Genomic DNA, 19562 nt, shown 5'->3' with positions numbered 1-19562 from the left:
CGAGAAAAATGTATGTTTTAAATTAGAAATAAAAAGGAAAGATACAACTACAAGAGCTTAAAACGGATTACAATGCATGACCCAACATCTTGGCTGCCGTAAGCAAAAGAACGTCTAGAGTCTCCTTTCGAACTTGAATATGGAAATCAATTGGAATTGGCCTATTGTGAAAGATCAAAGAATACCATATGCACTCGATCATTGTGGCACCTATGGGCTGCCATAAAGCGGGGGGTAAAGGGGGGGTACAAATCCTGGAAGATAAAATACATAGCAAGCAAAACACACACACACACACACATTCTCATCAATAGCCAAGCAAAAGGTTCCTCCTAGGCTTCATATATCTTTTGGATAAACCAATACTTAACATGAACAAAAGAGAGGATTTGTGCACGTGTGTGCATGGTGTGCGCCTGCATGTGCGTGTGCACGGGTCCATGTGCATGTGTGCAGACATATATATAATGTGTGTGTGTGTGTGTGTGTGTGTGTGTGTGTGAGAGAGAGAGAGAGAGAGAGAGAGAGATGAATAAAAGATAAAAGCACCCTTTGAGAGAAGCATTAAGCTGATCATGCCATGTTTAGCTGCCTCAGAACTGACCGAGTAAACGGGTTCTTATGATATAATTATGTATCTGCAGCTCTATGTTCAATCCCACTTTCAACCATTTTGTGCTCACAATAGAGAGCATAGTCAGCTCACTGTTTTTCAGCAATCAGAGTTTAATATTTCATCGTAGTTGTCCTCTGGCCCAAGGCAAGGTACTGAACATAGAGACTCCATCAGTTCATGGATCAACAAGAGACCCTCCCATTTTTCTACAGGTAATATCTATCCCTGTAGGTGGATGGAACCAACAGAAAATGATAACTGTTTTCAAAGATGGATAGTTAAACTCTCCTCACTAAAGGCTAAAAAATTCATGCCAATCTCTTGAAAGAGAATGTACAAAGATAAGAGCAGATTAAAGACAGTAAAAAGAGCCCCTGAAGATCAGTATTTGGTTGGAGCTAGACACTCGTCAACTAGCTCGGATAAGTTTGGATTCTCCAAAGCAGCAGCTATCCTCTCCTTATCATTTAACTGTTTATTCACTGGAGTTCAAAAAAATCCATTGTGAGAAAATTCCTTGTTACTTCCAGCTATTTCCAAAAGTCAGTAAATTCAATTCTCAACTCACTTCAATTCTCAACTCACCCCAAAGCCCAAACCACTACCTCCCCCCCCCCCCTTTCACGCACCCACGCACACCTGTGCACACAGAAGCCTCCACCAGCCACACACATACACATCAATCTTTCATGATACTAGAAAATTACAGATCTTGTCCTCGTCATAGAGGGGTCATTCCGGATTCACAATGGTAACGGGGAAGAAAGGAGACACAAAAGTTGTCATCTATAAAACATTTGTTTTCAGGTTTGAGTAACGTAACGTTCCTAAAACTTAAGAAACATTATAAAGAAACATTTCATTTAAGTTTTAAAATGTATACATTAAATAAATATCTAATATATGTAAGTATTGAATGTAAATTGTAGAGAAAGTTCACGTAGCACAAATAGATCACACAAAGCAATGGTGCCAAAAAAAACAGTAAAAAAGCCATGATGCCAATGCAAGAGCTACAAATCCATGGAGAAAAAGATTATACCTGCAACTTCTGAAGCATGTGAGCCTGGTGCAACTTTGATATCAACCTAGAGAAGGTAGAAAATAATACCACGATTTTCAAATAGCTACAATTTAATACCTAAGAACACTTAAAACAAGAAAATTAGCCATCGAAACTTGCGATTGTGAAATGGGAGAAACATTAGAAAAACATGATGATACAATTGAAAGATTGGTTCGACTTATAAACAATGTATGAGCCTAATAATAAAGCTAGTCCAAGGCTATAGCATCCTTTCTAGAGCAGATCGCAAAAGTCATCTTAACACAGACCTTTGTTGAAGAACCATTTCACATGTCAACTGAACACAGAGGAGCAAAGCCGCACATAGATATGAGAAAACTCCAACTGGAATACAGGTTTGTAATCATTAGCCACACCTCACGTAAAACTCCAATGAGGCCAATTTATAGGGCTCAAGCCCTTGTATACTGGTCTCCTAGACTGGTCGGCCAGTCTATATATTGCAAACCCAACCTGCAGACCTACTGTACAGCCAAACAGTCCTTGTACTGCCAACCTACACTAGCTGTGTACCCAACTGGCCCTGTGTCGACCCAACCTGATCGTGCAATCTGCTGACCAGTAGATTTCTTTCGGGGCCTATAAGCACACCTTATAGTCCATCTGAAGGCACAAGATTTCTTTCATGATCTATAAGCACACACTATAGTCCATCTGAAGGCACAAGAGTGCACCTGGGGGCGCATCCAACAATCTAATTTTTCTATGCCTAGCCATCCCATGACTTTTCACATTCCCTAAGAATGGTACCAAGGTATCAAAGAAAGTGGCACTAGCCACTATTTTGTATTGGCCTGTGATATTTACAAACCACAAGTCCCAACCATCCAATCACAGAATGGAGTACTATTCATTAATAACTCCTTGCTCCTTCACAAAGGACACCTCGTGACGTGGTTCACTATCGCCTATATATGTGGGTGGAATATCTACATCGCACACGCGCACGCACACACACACACACACATGTATGTGCATATATGTACACATATATATGTATACATACATGCATACACATGTATGTATGTATGTATGTATGTACATGCATACATATATACATACATACACATGTATGTATATGTATATGTATATCCCATCACTTGTCGTGAGCTATCCCATCACTTGCCATTTTTTTTAAAGTTACACACACATACACACATGCCATTGAGAGACATGGAGATGGACATATACATATACATATACATATATACATACATACATGTGTATGTATGTATATATGTATATGTATATGTATATGTCCATCTCCATGTCTCTCAATGGCATGTGTGTATGTGTGACATGTATGTATGTATATATGTATATGTATATGTATATGTCCATCTCCATGTCTCTCAATGGCATGTGTGTATGTGTGTGTAACTTTAAAAAAAATGGCAAGTGATGGGATAGCTCACGACAAGGATGGAATCCCATGCATGCAACCCCATGACAAGCCTCTTATGCATTCAAATGGACAAATGGACGATTCCAACACCTTCGATAATGAGCATAACCGCAACAGCAGGGGGGACTACATTGCATCTCCTTCCTTCCTGGTCTATCTTCTATGTCCCCTCCTACATTGTCTAGCTTCACCTTCAGCTACTACGTTCACTCTTCCTCCTTTTCCTCTTTCTTCCCTATTAACTATATTCCCCCTTCTCATCCCCTTCTTTCCCTTAACCCCTTCATCTCTTCTCCTTCCTTTATATGTAAACTTCTTCTATCCTTCTCTTTTCGATTCTTCACAAGTCGTGGCTGTATTGTCCCCATCCATACAGTCCCTATACGTATTGGCAATGAGCTTGTAGGTTCTACTTCTCAAGCAGTTTTGGCTTCCCCAATCCAACCCATAAGTAGCCTTAAATCGCTCCTTGTTAGTGATCTTCACTTGTAATACAATCACAGTGAAAGGAGATGACACCTAATAAGGTCCAAGGTAGTAATACTAGAGCGAGAATAAGCTGCATACTCTAAGGACAGTTGCAAGGCTGCTAGCAAGCTAGAAGACTTGGACTTGGAAACAAGTATGCACGTCAAAATCCTAATTATGAATTCAGAGCTGGAAGTAATGTCTGACTCTAATGGTAGGACAGGCCCCCTTTTATACAAAATTAGGGTTAATGCCTAATAACCTCATGTATATATAGATACTACCAAACAGTCCACGTGGCAACCTGTAGGGCCACAGGTTTAAAAAAGCCTAATGTACTCTTTCAACCTTGTTCAAGCTACCTAACAGCTCTTACTAACTACAATGATATGCCTTTATTACACCATTGGTAGCTTGTGGGGAATGTCTACTACTTGATGTAAACATGTCATGATATTGTTGGAGTAGGTGGATCACCGTCCCACCAATGAGCCACCGTATTAGGAGGAAAAGAAGGCAGGACTCTTGGAACATGATAAGGCAAGATAGAGGTACTATGTGACATGAGCACCAGGAGAAGCCCAGCAAGGATGGCTTGGTGGGGCTGCTTGAGATGGCCCAGCATGGAATATAATTACTATAACAGGATTCTTTGTTAGGCACACATGTTGTTGCCTGTTAGGGTTGCATAAATTTTCCAAATAACAAAACTCTGGTTGTACAATATATACTCTCTCTCTCGCCTTGTATCCCTCTCACTTGCTCTCAAGTTTGCATCGTGTCTTTCCATAGTCGTTTAACACATGTGACTAATTGATCCACATTGGTCCAACACCTGCTTTTGATGGGGCTCTCACCACATTATTATGCACCCATTCTTTTTTTACTTAATATGTAAACGGTCCATAATTATGACTGTTATTCTTTCCCTCTTTTTGGCTACCTGCTTTGTAACATTGTGATTATATTGTTAATTGCACACGATAGAAGGCATCTCCTGAAGCTCAATTGACCATGACCGTGATTGCTTTGGTCAATGCTTCAGCCTCCATTTAGTCATTCAGATCTTGGTTACTCTCTCAATTGCCAAACGTTCTTGCATCAAACACTACGAGGAAACACCTGGTAGCAGAAGGTTATCTGAAAGGACGAACACAAAGGGATACAATGCAACCTTTGCTCTTTAAATTTACAGTCAAAAACATAAACAAAATATGTGTGGTCTTCACTTACACAAGAGTTCCTTTGAACATCATGACAACCTAGCGGTAAGTCCAGTGTCCGTTCACAAGCATTCAAACCACAACCTATTGAGAAGCACTATAAAGCATAAGTAGGAGTTGAACGCGGATAGGCTTCTTCAGATCAGATACCGCTAGCCAAACAAGACATTCTAGATATGATAAATCAAATCAAACCCATGCAGGTGCTCATAGTTAAGAAAGTCATGCGTCATGAAACTGCATCTGGAGACCACGCAATGATTATTGATATAGACCTATGAATTTGCAAATGTCTGACAAAAACTGCATTGTCAAAACTATAAGCTTACCTTAAACCGAGGGGGAAGGCACCTTAATAGCTGTACACGCAAGCATAACCCTATAACCGTTGCCATGCTGCAGTGCTGTACAGTAGGAGTGAAAACGATCCTGATTATCAACCACGTGAAATTAAGGGACAACTTGTTTGGGACAAGAGGGAACAGCTTAATTAGGACCAACTTTCTCACAAGAAAGAGCGCCATCAATTTGCTTACACAACATGACTCCGTTTGTCGTCAACAGAGATACTGTCCTCTGACACCACGTTTAGCTGCTCCAGCGAATAAGGATGTTCAGGGTCCTTGATATCCCTTACATGATGTACATGAACAACAGTCAAGGTTCACGTTGACACACAAGACATCTATGGATTCCTGACATGGGTAAACGAAATCCGAAAAGGTCAAAAGGATATCAAAAACTTCCAATGCATCGATGAGCTCTACGGCGGAGTCATCTTGGGTGCTGCAGGTGTCGCGACGCACAGAACGCTCCTTTCTTTCATAAACAACGGGGTTGGCATTGATAAGGCCAGACATCGTAACTGTGGAGATGTTAGTGCCTGTGAGTGGAATCCTATGCTTTCTTCCAGGGTGCGGTAGGCGCCTAAGATGAAAGAGAGCAAAGTTAACGATGATTATAAATTAACGATGAAGAAAGGATTCTTTGAAATCAGTCGAAAAATTATTATTATTAGAAATTGTTAATGCATAAATCGTAGACTAAATGAACACCGTAAAGTGGAATTTGAAATTCTATATTTACGAATATGTAGTTAGACAAATGACATTGTTGCTTAAATCAAATTGTTCCGCTTTAAGTAGTAATATTTTTTCGCACTCGCAAGGTGTCCTTTTATATTATTGTAACCCTTTGAGCCCGATGTTGTGTCCATTCGAGCAATGTATTGATGTTCTAAGTTATTCGCTTCCACTGTATTCATAGTTGATGCCAAGACCTCTACGTTGAAGTTTTTTTCAAATGGTTTGTACCTGTGGACATCATCGGTCATTTTAGATGGTGGGTTAGTTTTGTGTTGTTTCAGACGTGTTTCAATGTCTGTAGTTTGTCCAATATATTTTTTTCCATCCTGTAGACAACTGATGCAATAGATAAATTTTGTTACCGATGTGGTATTGTTGTTTGACATGGTTGGTTCCTTATTTGTGTCTCCTGGTCATAAAATTAAATAAAGTATGAGTGAAAGTTAAATCTATTATATGGAAAAATATATATACTTCGAAACGATGTTTTATATTGTGGGTAGGGTTTTACCTTGAGTAGGCTGCTTCTTGGGTTCTGGGAAGATTGCTGGTAATGGCCCATAGTTTTTTTCTGCAAATTCTGGGTCAATTTTGTATGCTATCTTGTCAATGGTTACTGGCCATTCGCCCTCCTGTAGATTGTACGCATCCTTGAATTGTTGTAATATGCTGTCAGCTGCTTGGTTGTCAAGATTGGCAAGCTCTTCAAGTTCAACGTTGAAGGCAAAGTGTACATTCAAGAAAGTATGGTCCTGTTCGATTGGATGGAGAGAGCAGTTCATGTTCATTTCTGAAATGGATTCTTTAAAGGAGCTCATTGAAGAAGAAGCCCTCAAAGTGATGAGCTGGAGGGTAGTCAGTGAAGCAGACGAGCCGTGCGCTCGAATATACATAGTTGTTGAATGAGTCTATCATTGTACCCTATGTTGTATTGCGCCTTCGTTCTTTCTGGGGTGTGAATGACTTCCAATATTCATAAAACGTGAGCTGCTCTAGTATGCTTGGACGCCCACAATATGTATCGATAGGATGGATTGTTATGACAGAGTAGTTTCACAAGTACCTTTGTAGAAGCTCGGGCGATGAGGAGTCGACCAAGTATACAACCTCGCTGTGATGAATAGTGGGTACTTGTAAACACGTCAATGTTGCCTCAGTTGGTGATGTTGGCTTGGATAGCACATATGCAGCAATCATCTTCAACTTTAATGGATTAAGTGTCTCAAAGCCCAATCGTTTTGCATCTTCAATATTCAAGTTTAGATTTCCTACAAGCTCCGTTTTCATTGCGTACTTTAGCAAGTAGTATGAGAGCCCGGTATTTGTGATTCTGTGAATGTTCATGTGCCCTTGCCATAATAGCAATATTGTAGCATGGTATGGGACCACATTCCAGTGTTGTTGGCTGGGTCGGTAGTACATCCATCCATGTGTCTATGGATCTACAGATGCCTTCGCCTCTGGACGGTTGTCGAAAGGAAAACCATACTTGCACTTGGCAGACGGTCGTGGATCGGTCTTACAAGCGTTGTTGCATCTATGCATCTACTTTCTTTGGACAAGCCTGCGTAACTTCATTTCTAATGAATGGTGTGGAAGCTGTGAAGCCTTGTCTTCTTCGAATGGGACATGAGCATCTATTTCATTTGTTACTCGCTCAATGTCATCATCATGTAACCATAGCATAATGTGCGCATGGAGCGATCCGCAACTTTGCACTTCGTATTTGGCTAAGTAATGCTTTACTCTTCCCAATAAGCCGTTGTCACTTAAGATGTATTGCTATAAAAACTTTTGAAGTCTCAGGTGGAAAATCATTGCACACTCGACGCGACAGTCTTGCTAGGTGAATTGCTGATTATATTGCTTGACAAGTTCTTCAAGGTCATCAAACTCTAACCATCGTGTGTCCGTAATCTCATCAATTGTCAACGTTAAGAATATGTGAGGTAGGCCCCAGTCATCAACCATCATCATTAGATCCTTCAAGTTCCTACAATGCCAAGAGGGCAAGCCTGGGATTGTCGTCGAGATTTCAAACTTTAAAATGTCTCTCATTAACTCATCGTTTGTCACGTTTGGTCCTTCGTGGCGCTTCGGTTCGACATGTCTTTCTAAAATAGTAGTCTGTGTCCCATGCGCTATTGCAAATGCTTGGCGGACTTGGTACATGGAAACAAATATGGTTTGTATAGTGTGAATAGCGAGAAGAATGTTGAAATTCTCATTTTTTAGTACTCATGAAAGAAGAGTCGGCCATCATGTGCACCATGACCAAAAGGGAATAGGAATGGAAAAAGCGTGTTCTCAGGTGTTAGCTCCTTGCTTTGTATCATGGCATTTTGTGTTGCAATCACTTCTCGTTCGATCAAATTTTGCTTTGTACATATCATGATAGTTTCGACTTCTCTCGTCTCTCTGGCCTGGAAAATTGTGATTTATTTGGAACGTGGTCAATTTGCTCTAAGACTGACAAATAGTTCCTGTCATGAGCACTACCCATTGCCTCAAATGGAGAATCAGCAGAACATCTACTGTGACAATGCTGATTCCTAGCCTCGGATGAGGCCTCTCAAGCATCGTCTTGTATCGTTGTAACAATGGGTTTGAGACGAGATTTAGAGATAGGATGTCTTTAGTATCTGATAATAAATCTTCAGTACTTTGGCAAAATTGCTCTTCGCAATTCCAACATATTAAAGGATTATCCAATAATGACCTTGATGTCAATTGTCCTGCTACCAAAGACCGCATGACTCTTGTTATATTTAGGTTGACATCTAATAGCAACAACATTTGCGCATGGAAGACGTTTGCTCGAAGGATCGATTGTATGTACTCAGCTTCATAAGGAATAGAGTAGAGCTTCTGAAAAGGATGTGACACACATGCCTTGCAAGTCATGCATGTTGCTAGTTCTCCGTGAGACTTCTCGGCATGTATGTGTAGCAAGACATTAGAGAAGCAATAAGCAGGTACTAAGTCGGATTGTCGTAGACTATTAGATTGTGTAAGTTTCTTACTTTTCCCAGTCCAAAGCTCACATTTTTCACATGATGCACAGAATTGTAGCTTCTTAGTGCGTTGCGAGCAGTCACTATTCCATTCACTTAGCAATCTGTCTAGAAACATCCAGGATATTGGTGAGGGCTGTAATTTGCTTTTCTTTTTGTCTAACATCCTAGTTAAAGCTAGGCGTCATTTCTTGATAATCTTGTCTGTTGCCATTATTCTAAATGTAGGTGTCGTGCATCTATCATAAGCAAGCAAGTATAGAATTAGTTTATGTGTTCTATAAATAATCCAACATTAATCAAGAACAAACTTGAAGTAGCGAGTTTCTTCTTTATGAAATTTTCAGAACTATGAAGGATTTCCTTTGTTGTAAAGTTTCTTTTTTTCTTGTAAAAAAGAAATACCTGATTATAAATTAAGCTGAGAATAGTAGGTCTGTCAAACCGACGTGTGTGGTTGAGTGTTCCCTTCTTGCGAACACCTCGACACAGAAACAAAAAAAGAAGAATTTAGAATATGCAAAAGTGATTTTAAAAAAAAAAACATCAAATGCAAAACATATATATATATATATATATATATATATAACCACACATAGTGTGGGCAGGGAGGTGGCGCACTTCCTTCCCTAAAGAGTTATAATCCGAGGGAACGGGCCCTTCCCTGTGCGCTGAAGTTAAAATCGTTGAGAATATTAGCGCTGAGATTGAGTATCGCGACTTATGTAGGAGACTAATATATTACCTAGATCTCAATGAGTGTATCTGTATTGCAAGTCGAGCATCGTCCAAGTTCTTGTACAGGCCAAGCATATGTGTCTGCAATACGTTCGAAATATAAATAATGTCAAAATGCGGTATCATTGCACAATAAATTATTAATCTAGCTTGTAATGGGATTTCTTGGATCTTAAAATAAAGTAGTTTGCATGGACTAGTCGCACACTTGAAATTAGTCAATCCACTATCTTGACTGAAATATCTCACAAGTTGATGATACATTATCTTTAGTGTATTAGATTTTATTTATTGAAAACTTGGGAATTCGAAACTTTAGATCATAACTTTTTTTGCTTTTTAAATAGTTATGAATTCATTGTAAACATAGAATATAGGATCAGCTAGTATCTTGACTTAAATTACTCACAAGTTGATGATACAATATCTTTAGTGTATTAGAACTTATTTATTGAAAACTCAAGAATTTAGAACTTCAGATCATAACTTTTTTTGCTTTTTAAATAGTTATGAATTCAATGTAAACATAGAATATAGGATCATCCAGCATGGAATGACTTTGTATATTGCCTTTATTAAATAAAAAAATAAATTTGGGATCATATCGTATCCCATCTCTTGTAATGGTTGCATATATATATCAAGCTTGATTCTCCTCGATGAAAATAGATTGCATGAACTCTTTAGTGATATGCGGTCTTTTGGATGTTGTTTAGGCATCCTTTTGAAAATGTATTGGACTACTTTAACATCTCTTTTGACCATTGTCCTTGGTTTATGAGAATCTATAAACTGGGTACATATTTCGCTATGAAAAGGCTGATTTTGCAAAGCTTTGAGAATATCCAACCTAGAGAGAAAAGGTCTGATGCTCACGAGCTAGCCAACCCATCTTGCTAAGTCTCTCTCTTTCAAGCTCAATTCTATTCTTGTACTTAGTATCTTCCTCACTAGAATGTCTGGCTAATAAGTTCTCCTTTGAATTTATTATATATGTAGCACGTCCCCAGTCACAAATACCAATCCGCACTCGCATAGTAGCCACATAGTCCAAAAGGACATTTCCACTATGCAAATCATTGTGGATCCAACCTTGTTCATGCAGCTTCTGAAGTCCAAGGCAAAGAGCAAAACAAAGTTCTGGTACCAGAGTCACAACCTGTTCTATGTTATTTGCAGGGATTTGCTTTGTATCTAACTCAGGCTTGGAATTCATCAACCTTTTTTTGGTTTCTTTGAAAAATGTGTATAGTGTCCCTCCATCAAAATATGGCGTGAAAATCCAATGTGGTGCACTTATTGACATAGCAATTGGTCGAACCAGGATGCTATGTTTAACTTGCATTGATGATTCCTTCATGAAAGTAGACACCCTTTTCTCTGCATTTCCTTTAAAACTCTTCGCTACATAATAAGCAATCGGATTGATGCCTGATACTCCTTTGATTCTTGCTAGGAAAAGTTGCCTTTCAGACCCAGCACCAATTTTGTTATCCTTATATATTTCATATGCATGATCTTGTAGCCAGGCAGTATAGGTTGCTATAGGAAAAGTCATAGTAGTACTGTCCACTTCTTGCATAGAAGCATTGTCCGATCTATTTATTCTAGCATGTGCATTTTCCTCGGTTGGATTTGGACCAATCTTCTTCTTAGCTAGCGCATATAAATTTGCTCGTATACCACGGGCTTTCCTTTGTTTTCACATACTAACACTTCTCATTTGAAGATAGCGATTCATTTACATATTGTGCATGATATGTGATGTTTTCTATGATGGTCGTCACACGCTTTTCCAATTCTTTTGAGCAGGTTACATCTTTCAATATGTCTTTTACTTGATCTTGTATCTTTGACATCTTTGATTTTATTTAGCCTTTGCATCACATGTTATTTGAATACATCTAATAGAGTGTCATCGTCCCCAATTTTTTCGATCATTGCGTCCATGTGTGCGACGAGTAAGAGTACTTCTCTTTGAATATAGGCAAAAAGCCTCTTCAATTCTTTGGAATGTTCCTTGATTACCATGTCAATACGTTCAACATGTCCTAAATGAAAGCAAAATAATACAAAGTTAAGAGATAGAAAATTTAAAATAATGTGACAATATTAAAATTGCAAAGACAAGATCATGCCAATATACCATATTCAAGCAAATCCTTGCGGAAATAGCCCAAGGTACAAAGTTGATATTGTATACAAGGAGAGTACAAAAGAGTATGTTCCCCAAGAGGCCCGTCGGATTGGATTGAGAGCACGATCAAAGTGAAGCAAGGATGCCCCCTCTCAATGACACATTTTAGGCTCTACATTGATGAGATCACGCCCTTCATTGACCGCCTGGGAGGTGACGGGTCACTGCTTGCTGGCCTGATGATACATATATTATTATATGCAAATGATATAGTCCTCATATACTCCTTAACAATAGACTTATGGAGAGACATCTAGAGGCCGTAGAGGTGTTTTGTGGTCCATAGAGATTCCATTCTGGGACACTATGTGGCCCAGAATGACACCATGTTTGACCCAAAATTGGAACTATTGTTGAAGTGGGTGAAGCTACTGGTGAGGTTGAGTCAAAGGCTCGTTGGAGGTAGAAGCGGCGATGGCAGGTGTTGCTAGTCACTTTTGGAGCTTGTGAGTCACTCTACTATAAGGAGCCGACTTGGAGGCGAAAATAGTTGATGGATCTCGTTGGATCACTAGCTACCATTGGTTATGTTGAGCCGTTTGTCTCGTTGAAGTTATTGAAGCTGTCATTAAGCATGAGGCATTTGCTGCTGGGAGTGCCTTCTTGGTTGGAGTCTGCATTGTGAACTCAACAAATATTTAAAAAATTTTACGTTGGAAATATGGTCAAACAATATACTGTTTGAGAAAAATCTTACGGAAATACTCAAAGGTACAAAGTTGACAGCGTGTGAAAACATTATCATGCATCTGTAATCTTTTCATTTTAAATCCTCTTCAAAAGGCGCCCCAACCTAAAAATTTTCAGCTAGCATATCTATTTTAAGGGTATCCCTTCTTATGCTCCTTATGGCAACAAATATAAACAAGAACGAAGGTATGATTGAAAGATGATATCTCCTAATAAAGCTCAATTTTTGAGTTAAGTGTTCAGGTGGATTAACGTGAAGGTTGCAAAGTTTATCCTTTTGCTACATGGCATGCACTTTTATCCAATATACCGTATGAGCAAAACCTTACGGAAATACTCCAAGGTACAAAGTTGACAACATGTATAAAAACATTAGCTTTTACATCATGCATCTATAATCTTTTTGTTTCTGAGGTTTCAAGGTAATTAAGACAACATCAATCAATATACCATATAAGCAGATCCTTGCGAAAAGACCCCAAGGTACAAAGTTGATATTGTATAGTAAACATAACAAAAATGAAAATTTAAGCATGTTGAAAACATGGTCAATCAATATACCATATGAGCAGATCCTTGCGAAAATACTCCAAGGTACAAAGTTGACAATGTGTATGAAAATTTTACAAACACAATCCACATTACGTTACACAAAGAAGCCTTACCAGCTTTTCTGAGCCTAGGACATAAGCATATATTTTTCACTATGTAGGCCTTATCGGTAAGGCTTCGAGATAGAGAAATTATAATCACAGCATATTGTCCTAACTCCTATTTGCATTTGCGACCTTTTTAATTAATTAATTAATTAGTATGCCTCTCTCTTAGTGTTAATTAATCTTATTAACCTAAGCCTCCCTATTGGATTCTTCCAACTCTCCCCTTCCCAACGCCTCCCTCAACCTCTCCCCTTCACTTTCGCAATTCCGTGGTCCTCAATGCCTGTTTCAAAGCTCACAGAAGACTCATGAGTTCAACACATCGCTAGTGATGCAAGGAGCAAGAAGGAAGAAGCAACAGAAAAGCCTTAGCAAAGGAGAAGAAGGAGGCGGATGGGAGTAAAGATGGAAAAAGAGAAAGGAACTACCTGCCTTGCTTGCCAAACATGATGGGGCTGAGAAAGAAGGCACAAGGGAGGCCTCTCAAATAGTTCCTAGCTTTCAATCCTTCTCTCTCGCACAGTCTCTCCTCTGTCTCTCTAGATTGTCTTGCTCAAATCGGGAAGCTTTTGGCTATGGCGATACATTCCTAAATGCTTTCAATTGGGAAGATCCTGGCTATAGCACTGCACCACCTTTCCTAGACTCTACCCCTGGTACTTATCACTCCTTCCACAATCCTAGTACAATTTCTTGCCTCTTGCTTTCCATTTCACCAATCCATTCCATCACTGCATCTCGTCCCCACCTTTCCTGAAGACTACGTCCCTCCAGCAAAAGTGTTTTTTCCGTTACCCATCAACAGGCTTATCGAAACCTGCTTCTCCCACCATCTTTGGACATTCAAACAACCTGCCCCCCAATATCTTCTTCTTCCTCAAACCCAACAGATCCCACATCCACAATTTGATGGACTTGATTTTTGACATCAACCTCTCATTCAAATCCTAAAGGGTGGATAACGTTTTCTGCTCTATCATCTTTATAGTGTTTGCAGTTGAGGTTATCACATGAATGTCCTAGCCAGCATTCGTGTTAAAATGGAAATACAAAGTTACACCCATTGCATCCTCGACGGATTGCATTACCTCCACCAACACCCCATCGTCCACTGCGATATCAAAGGGAAAACATCTAGGTCGGATCCTTGGGCATCAAGATTGGCAATTTTGGGGTAGCTAAAAGGCTGGACAATCAAGAGTTTGAGTAGGAATCCTTTGGATGTACACCCCTATGGATCATTGTTGATATGCCTCTACCTCCAAGCGGGCGACGGATTCTTAAACAGACTAACAACACTAATAGTAGCATGCCTCCAAGCAGGCGACCGATTCTTAAATGGACTAACAACACTAATAGTAGCATACCAATTCTTAAATGGACTAAGGACACTAACAATAGTAGGAGATTCACACGAAATTGCACATTACTTTGCAAGAAGTTGAATCTTTAGCACAAATCACAAGCATTCCCTTGGAAAAGCTACCCAGACAATTTGATTAAGAGAAGGTGCTTAGAATCTTTCCTCTATGACTGACATCGCAAACTTGCCACTAGCCACCCCATATACATTGTGGCATCTCTTAAGGGTCTATTTTTGCCTACAAGTAGCCTAATCCTCATTCCCTCTCGAATTGAGATCTATGCTAGTATTCACGTTGTTGATGATAATCCTTCATCCTCATGTAACCGCACCCAATAGAACATTTATGGGCATAGCTATCCAGTAGAATTCGGGAAAGAATAGAAAAAGCAATGGAAAGGACAGAAAAGAGACGTACCTAAGCCTTTGGTCTTGGAATTTCTGTGACAAAGCCTTTGGTTTTGGAATTCTAAGCAACTAGAGTTTGGAGCTATTCTTTAAATTCTTTTTCTCCCACAAATTCTTTTTATGCTATTCTTCACAATGCATCAATCACAACAAGTTGCACTCTGGCTTCAAAGTTGGAACGTTTATATAGATTTCTCATCAAAAATCATGTGTATGCTTTTTGTTTTTCATATGATTCTACCCAAGAGTTTTTACATAGAAAGCAAAGGGTTCCTCATACACTCAATTAAATAAAAAAACAAAGCTTTCCCAATCCACACCATTAGATCTTGAGAAAATCAATGTAAAGCTTTCCTAATCCACACCATTAGATCTTGAGAAAGTCAACGTATGAAATTGAGACAAGTGGCTTCATGAGAGCTCTTGAAAGCCAAACATCCCTTTATGCTGCCTACCATAACTAGCCAACTACTATCGCCCTAATTTTTTGTCTGCCCTCTAGTGGGTAGCCTTAGCAATGGTTCTACTTTAGCAAAGCTAAAAACCCAAATTATTGGAAATTTGGAAATTCTTTTTTGCAATTGGTCCATTAGTTAAGTTATTGCATGGGTTTTGTTATTGCAGTTTCTTTATTGTTGGAGGCTCCATTGTCAAAGTGCTTTAATGCCTAGTCTTTCTTCCCTTAGAGTTGACCTCACGTATTGTTTTCAAACTATGGCCTTTTAGTAGTGGATTTTATGTGGTTTGGGTTGCCTTTGATTAAATGCATGCCACTTGTGAACACAAGATTGTCTCCTCTAGATATCCTCCACAATTTTAGCATCTCTCTCTCTCTCTCTCTCTCTCTCTCTCTCTCTCTCTCTCTCTCTTATATCTTTCAATTCATCATCTCCACCCTCTATTGCTATATGGATCTTGAGCAGGCCTTATGAATGATTTAGTATCATTCACCTTGTTCTAATCTAGGGTTAATGTTAAGAGTGTTTAAGCCATCCTACAAACAACACGTGGGCTAACCCAACCCCAGCTAATTTTCAAATATTCGAGTTGGATTTTCTATTAAGCTTGGATGGCTTTGTTATTAGGACTACTAACGCTCGTCTAATACCCACCAACTGTCGTCCATCCCAGATAAAATTGCACATCCCATACCAACCACTCCGGCTATCATTGGGGAGACATGGGCCTACACGACGAGTCTCTACCAAGCTGGATCTCTCAGTAGGCGCCCGCTAGTAGGCTGGACACGGGTGGGCAATTCTACCTACCCCTCATCCTTGGACGATGCCCATGATGCACAAGAACAATAGACGAGTTTTAAATCAACGAAGACAAGAGCTTAGGAAATGTGGCCTCACGCCACCCTTTGCATGTTTACCTCTTAGATTACCACTTTTGCACTCTTTGACTTTTACGGACTCACAAGCTCTTGGACTCCCACACACACACATATGCATACATGTATGCAACACGCATATACGTGCACACAAAATCACACACACATGTGCACACATATATGGATGCACATAAACACACACACACATAGTGACATGAAGCTGGGGGTAATAAACTTCACGCACCTCTTCACTTCCTGCTACTTTCGAATTGAGTGATAGAAATATTCATCACTGAGAAAGGGACATTAAAAAGAAGCTTTTATACCAAGATACCACACCATACTATCCTCCCTTATATGAGAATGAAGATGGTAACATCCCAAGTGCTGTCGTACTTCAAGCATAGGGAGAAGGAAAGGATCACTGGAGGCCATAATCTCAGCGAGTCAGTCTGCACCAAAGAGAAGAGTGATACGTTGTTGAAAGAAGATCTTGTGGCTCAACATGACATCAACTGATATATATCAAGGAGTTTGAAGGGGCTGATTGAGTCGGATAGGTAGGTTGCGGGGAAACATTGCACCTCCTTCATAGATACCTTTATAATTAGCTCAAAACACTCTACAAATTATCATTGAATATAGATGCATATAACTTTTAGTAGAGACATGATATCAAATATTCAAACACATATCCAAATGCTCCTTGAAATGGGCTTCGATTTGATATTAGTTTCGTAAGAAACAGAGAAGCGGTTGGAAAGATATGGGCAGTTTACTGGGCGGGGGTAAAAACTGTCTGAAAAAGAAACAGTCACACACAGAGAGTCATAGATTTTTGGTTTGACATCTAATACAATAAATAAACACATCATAATTTTTCTTGAAGAAAGCTTCGCGTTGATATAAGTTTCATCCAAATTGGACCACCGAGCAAAAAGTTATGAGAAATATACTAACAGGGGGTCAAATTATCATGAAAAACACCTACTCCTTCTATTGGTGCCGACTTGAGAGAATACTACCTCCATGCTTAGACTTCATCAACGATCCAAGTCCCATAGAGGTCTCCTAGGAGGGAAGGAAGAGCTCCCTTTGTGACTTGGGAAATAGATAAACCATGTATGTGCAATGAGTGACTGAATAGACAACACTTTTGAGCACTTTGAAAGCGAAAATAATGGAAAAAGGGAAGAGACACTCAAGAGAGAGAACCTGAAGTGACCTTCATTATCAATAGAGTGAGACTCCACTCCAATGCAACTCAAAATACTACAAACACAAGGGAGAAGAAGAGGTTTCATATGTACAAGAGGGAGCAGAAGCTCCAAGACTACTCATAGAGAGAGAATGAACTAGAGAGAGAAGGACTCAAGAGTCTACATAAGACAATATCTACAAGAGGGAGAGAAGGCTCATGGAAGAGGCTTGAGGAGACTAGAGCTATAGCAACATGAGGCCCAATGGTGGAAGAGATGATGAACAAGGGAGAGGAGGGCTCCTTTTATAGAGATTTTGTCACCCTCCTTCACCCATTTACAATTGTTGCCTGTAGATTCCTTTCCCCATCAATCACATAAGCCCGACATCACCATCCATGCCCTTTTTGGCTAGTCTTGCCATGTGTCCCATCAAGAGATGCTCAAGACTCTTAAAATATTGAGAAAGTCAAGAGGCTCCCCACATGGAGCCCATAGGGACCCTCTCTTTTCCATATGTCCACATCCTCCTTATTCCACACATAGGAATTCTAGAAGGATTCCTCTTGACTCCGCACTCGTCCACATGCCTTCCACACACTTGGCATGTAGCCTCTCTTATATTATTGGAACACATGGACATGAGCCCACCTCTTTATATGACTCACTCTTTCTATTTTCTAAAAACCCCATAATATCCCATACACAAATAACTCTCACCCCATACCAAGGTATTTATCATTCATACACATGGTATTTACAATGATCCATTCCACTCATCCACTCAATCCCATATAATATCTTAGAAAATGGAAATAAGTGAGAGCCGCTAGGCTATCACTTGATACTCAAACTCTTATCAAACATAGAAGAAAACAATACCAATGCCATCCTTCTGCAATATCTTTCTGGGAAGAGAGTGGGAGAGAAGTAAGGAGTCTCACTTGCAGCTTTCTCACATACACAATGGGGGAATATACACAAATGTGGAGGATGAAAAGTGTTTTCCTCTTCTTAGTTGTGAAAACCAAAAGAACTCTAAGTACAAAAGAATAGGTGAAGCCTATATGTGGGTCTCAAACCAAACTCTGCTAACTAAGGTGGCATACTAACTGAGCCACTAACTAGAGTACATAAAGATAGCTGTCATCTAGCTATTATTCATGGGCGGTGTACCAACCACATCTGCAGCTAACAAGTTGGTGACATAAATGCACAACGGTCACCTTGGCATATCACGAGTGGAGCTTTATATCTCAACACTCCCCCTCGAGCTCAATCTCGATTCCTACACACCAAGTAGGTCTCTAAAATTGTGCAACTTCTCTGCACCCAATGCCTTCGTGAATATGTCAGCTACCTGATCCTCTGTGCTGACATAAACTAGATCAATAAAACCTATTAGAATCTTTTCCCGCACATAGTGATAATGCACCTCAATGTGCTTTGTTCTAGCATGATAGAGTGGGTTATTTGCCACGTGTATACTGCTCCGTTGTCACAATAAATGACAACTGGCCCATCTATAGACTGATGCATATCATAAAGTAGCTTATCCAACCAAGCTACCTCACATGCAGCCATTGTTGCACCCCTAACTCAGCCTCTGTGCTTGACAAGGTAGCTGTAGGCTCTTTCTTGCTGCTCCAAGTGACTGTAGCACTCCCAAAAGAGAACACATATCCACTGGTAGATCGTCTAACAGAAATACTACCAGCCCAATCAGCATCAAACGTGTATCCATGCAACTATATCTGAACCCCAGTCTCATAAAATAGTCCATACTGCAATGTGGACTTCACATACCTCAGTATGCATCTAGCCACATCTAAATGTAGTTTCCTTGGAGCCTGCATAAACTAACTTACCAACCCAACAGCATAGCTCAAATCTGGCCTGATAATAGTCACATAAATCAAACTTCCTACTATGCATCTATACATAGTAGGGTCTTCCAAAAGCACACCTGCATTTGTGCTCAACTTCACATTCTACTCCAAAGGAACTGAAATAGGCTTAAAGCCTGTCATCCCATATTTGGACAGCATGTCCAATCCATACTACCTCTACAAGA

The 19562-nt window shown here is 39.7% G+C and overlaps 1 protein-coding gene across 1 annotated transcript; it reads right to left on the bottom strand.

Annotated features, from left to right (window-relative positions):
* Nucleotides 1-543: 543 nt before the first annotated feature.
* Nucleotides 544-5736, bottom strand: LOC147890755 (protein AE7-like). The gene is made up of 5 exons (XM_087389603.1): nt 5536-5736; nt 5336-5441; nt 5129-5228; nt 1659-1704; nt 544-1098 (listed from the first exon to the last, which is right to left on the bottom strand). The coding sequence occupies exons 1-5, from the start codon at nt 5657-5659 to the stop codon at nt 998-1000; spliced, it is 477 nt and encodes a 158-aa protein (XP_087245729.1). The 5' UTR covers nt 5660-5736; the 3' UTR covers nt 544-997.
* Between the last annotated feature and the right edge of the window lie 13826 nt (nt 5737-19562).

Source organism: Dipteris shenzhenensis, chromosome 18 (assembly GCF_047967505.1).
Source record: "Dipteris shenzhenensis isolate YYH24624 ecotype China chromosome 18, Dip_SZ_1.0, whole genome shotgun sequence".
NCBI lineage: Eukaryota > Viridiplantae > Streptophyta > Polypodiopsida > Gleicheniales > Dipteridaceae > Dipteris > Dipteris shenzhenensis.
The sequence above is the reverse complement of the archived record's forward strand: the minus strand, read 5'-3'. Positions and strand labels throughout refer to the sequence as shown.

Excerpts from the sequence above, each read along its gene's own strand:
- LOC147890755 (XM_087389603.1), bottom strand. The coding sequence starts at position 5,659 with ATGTCTGGCCTTATCAATGCCAACCCCGTTGTTTATGAAAGAAAGGAG. Across the intron at positions 5,442-5,535 it reads CGATGCATTGGAAGTTTTTG|ATCATGTAAGGGATATCAAG; the intron begins ATATCCTTTTGA and ends TTGTTCATGTAC. Across the intron at positions 1,705-5,128 it reads GCCTTCCCCCTCGGTTTAAG|GTTGATATCAAAGTTGCACC; the intron begins GTAAGCTTATAG and ends TACCTTCTCTAG.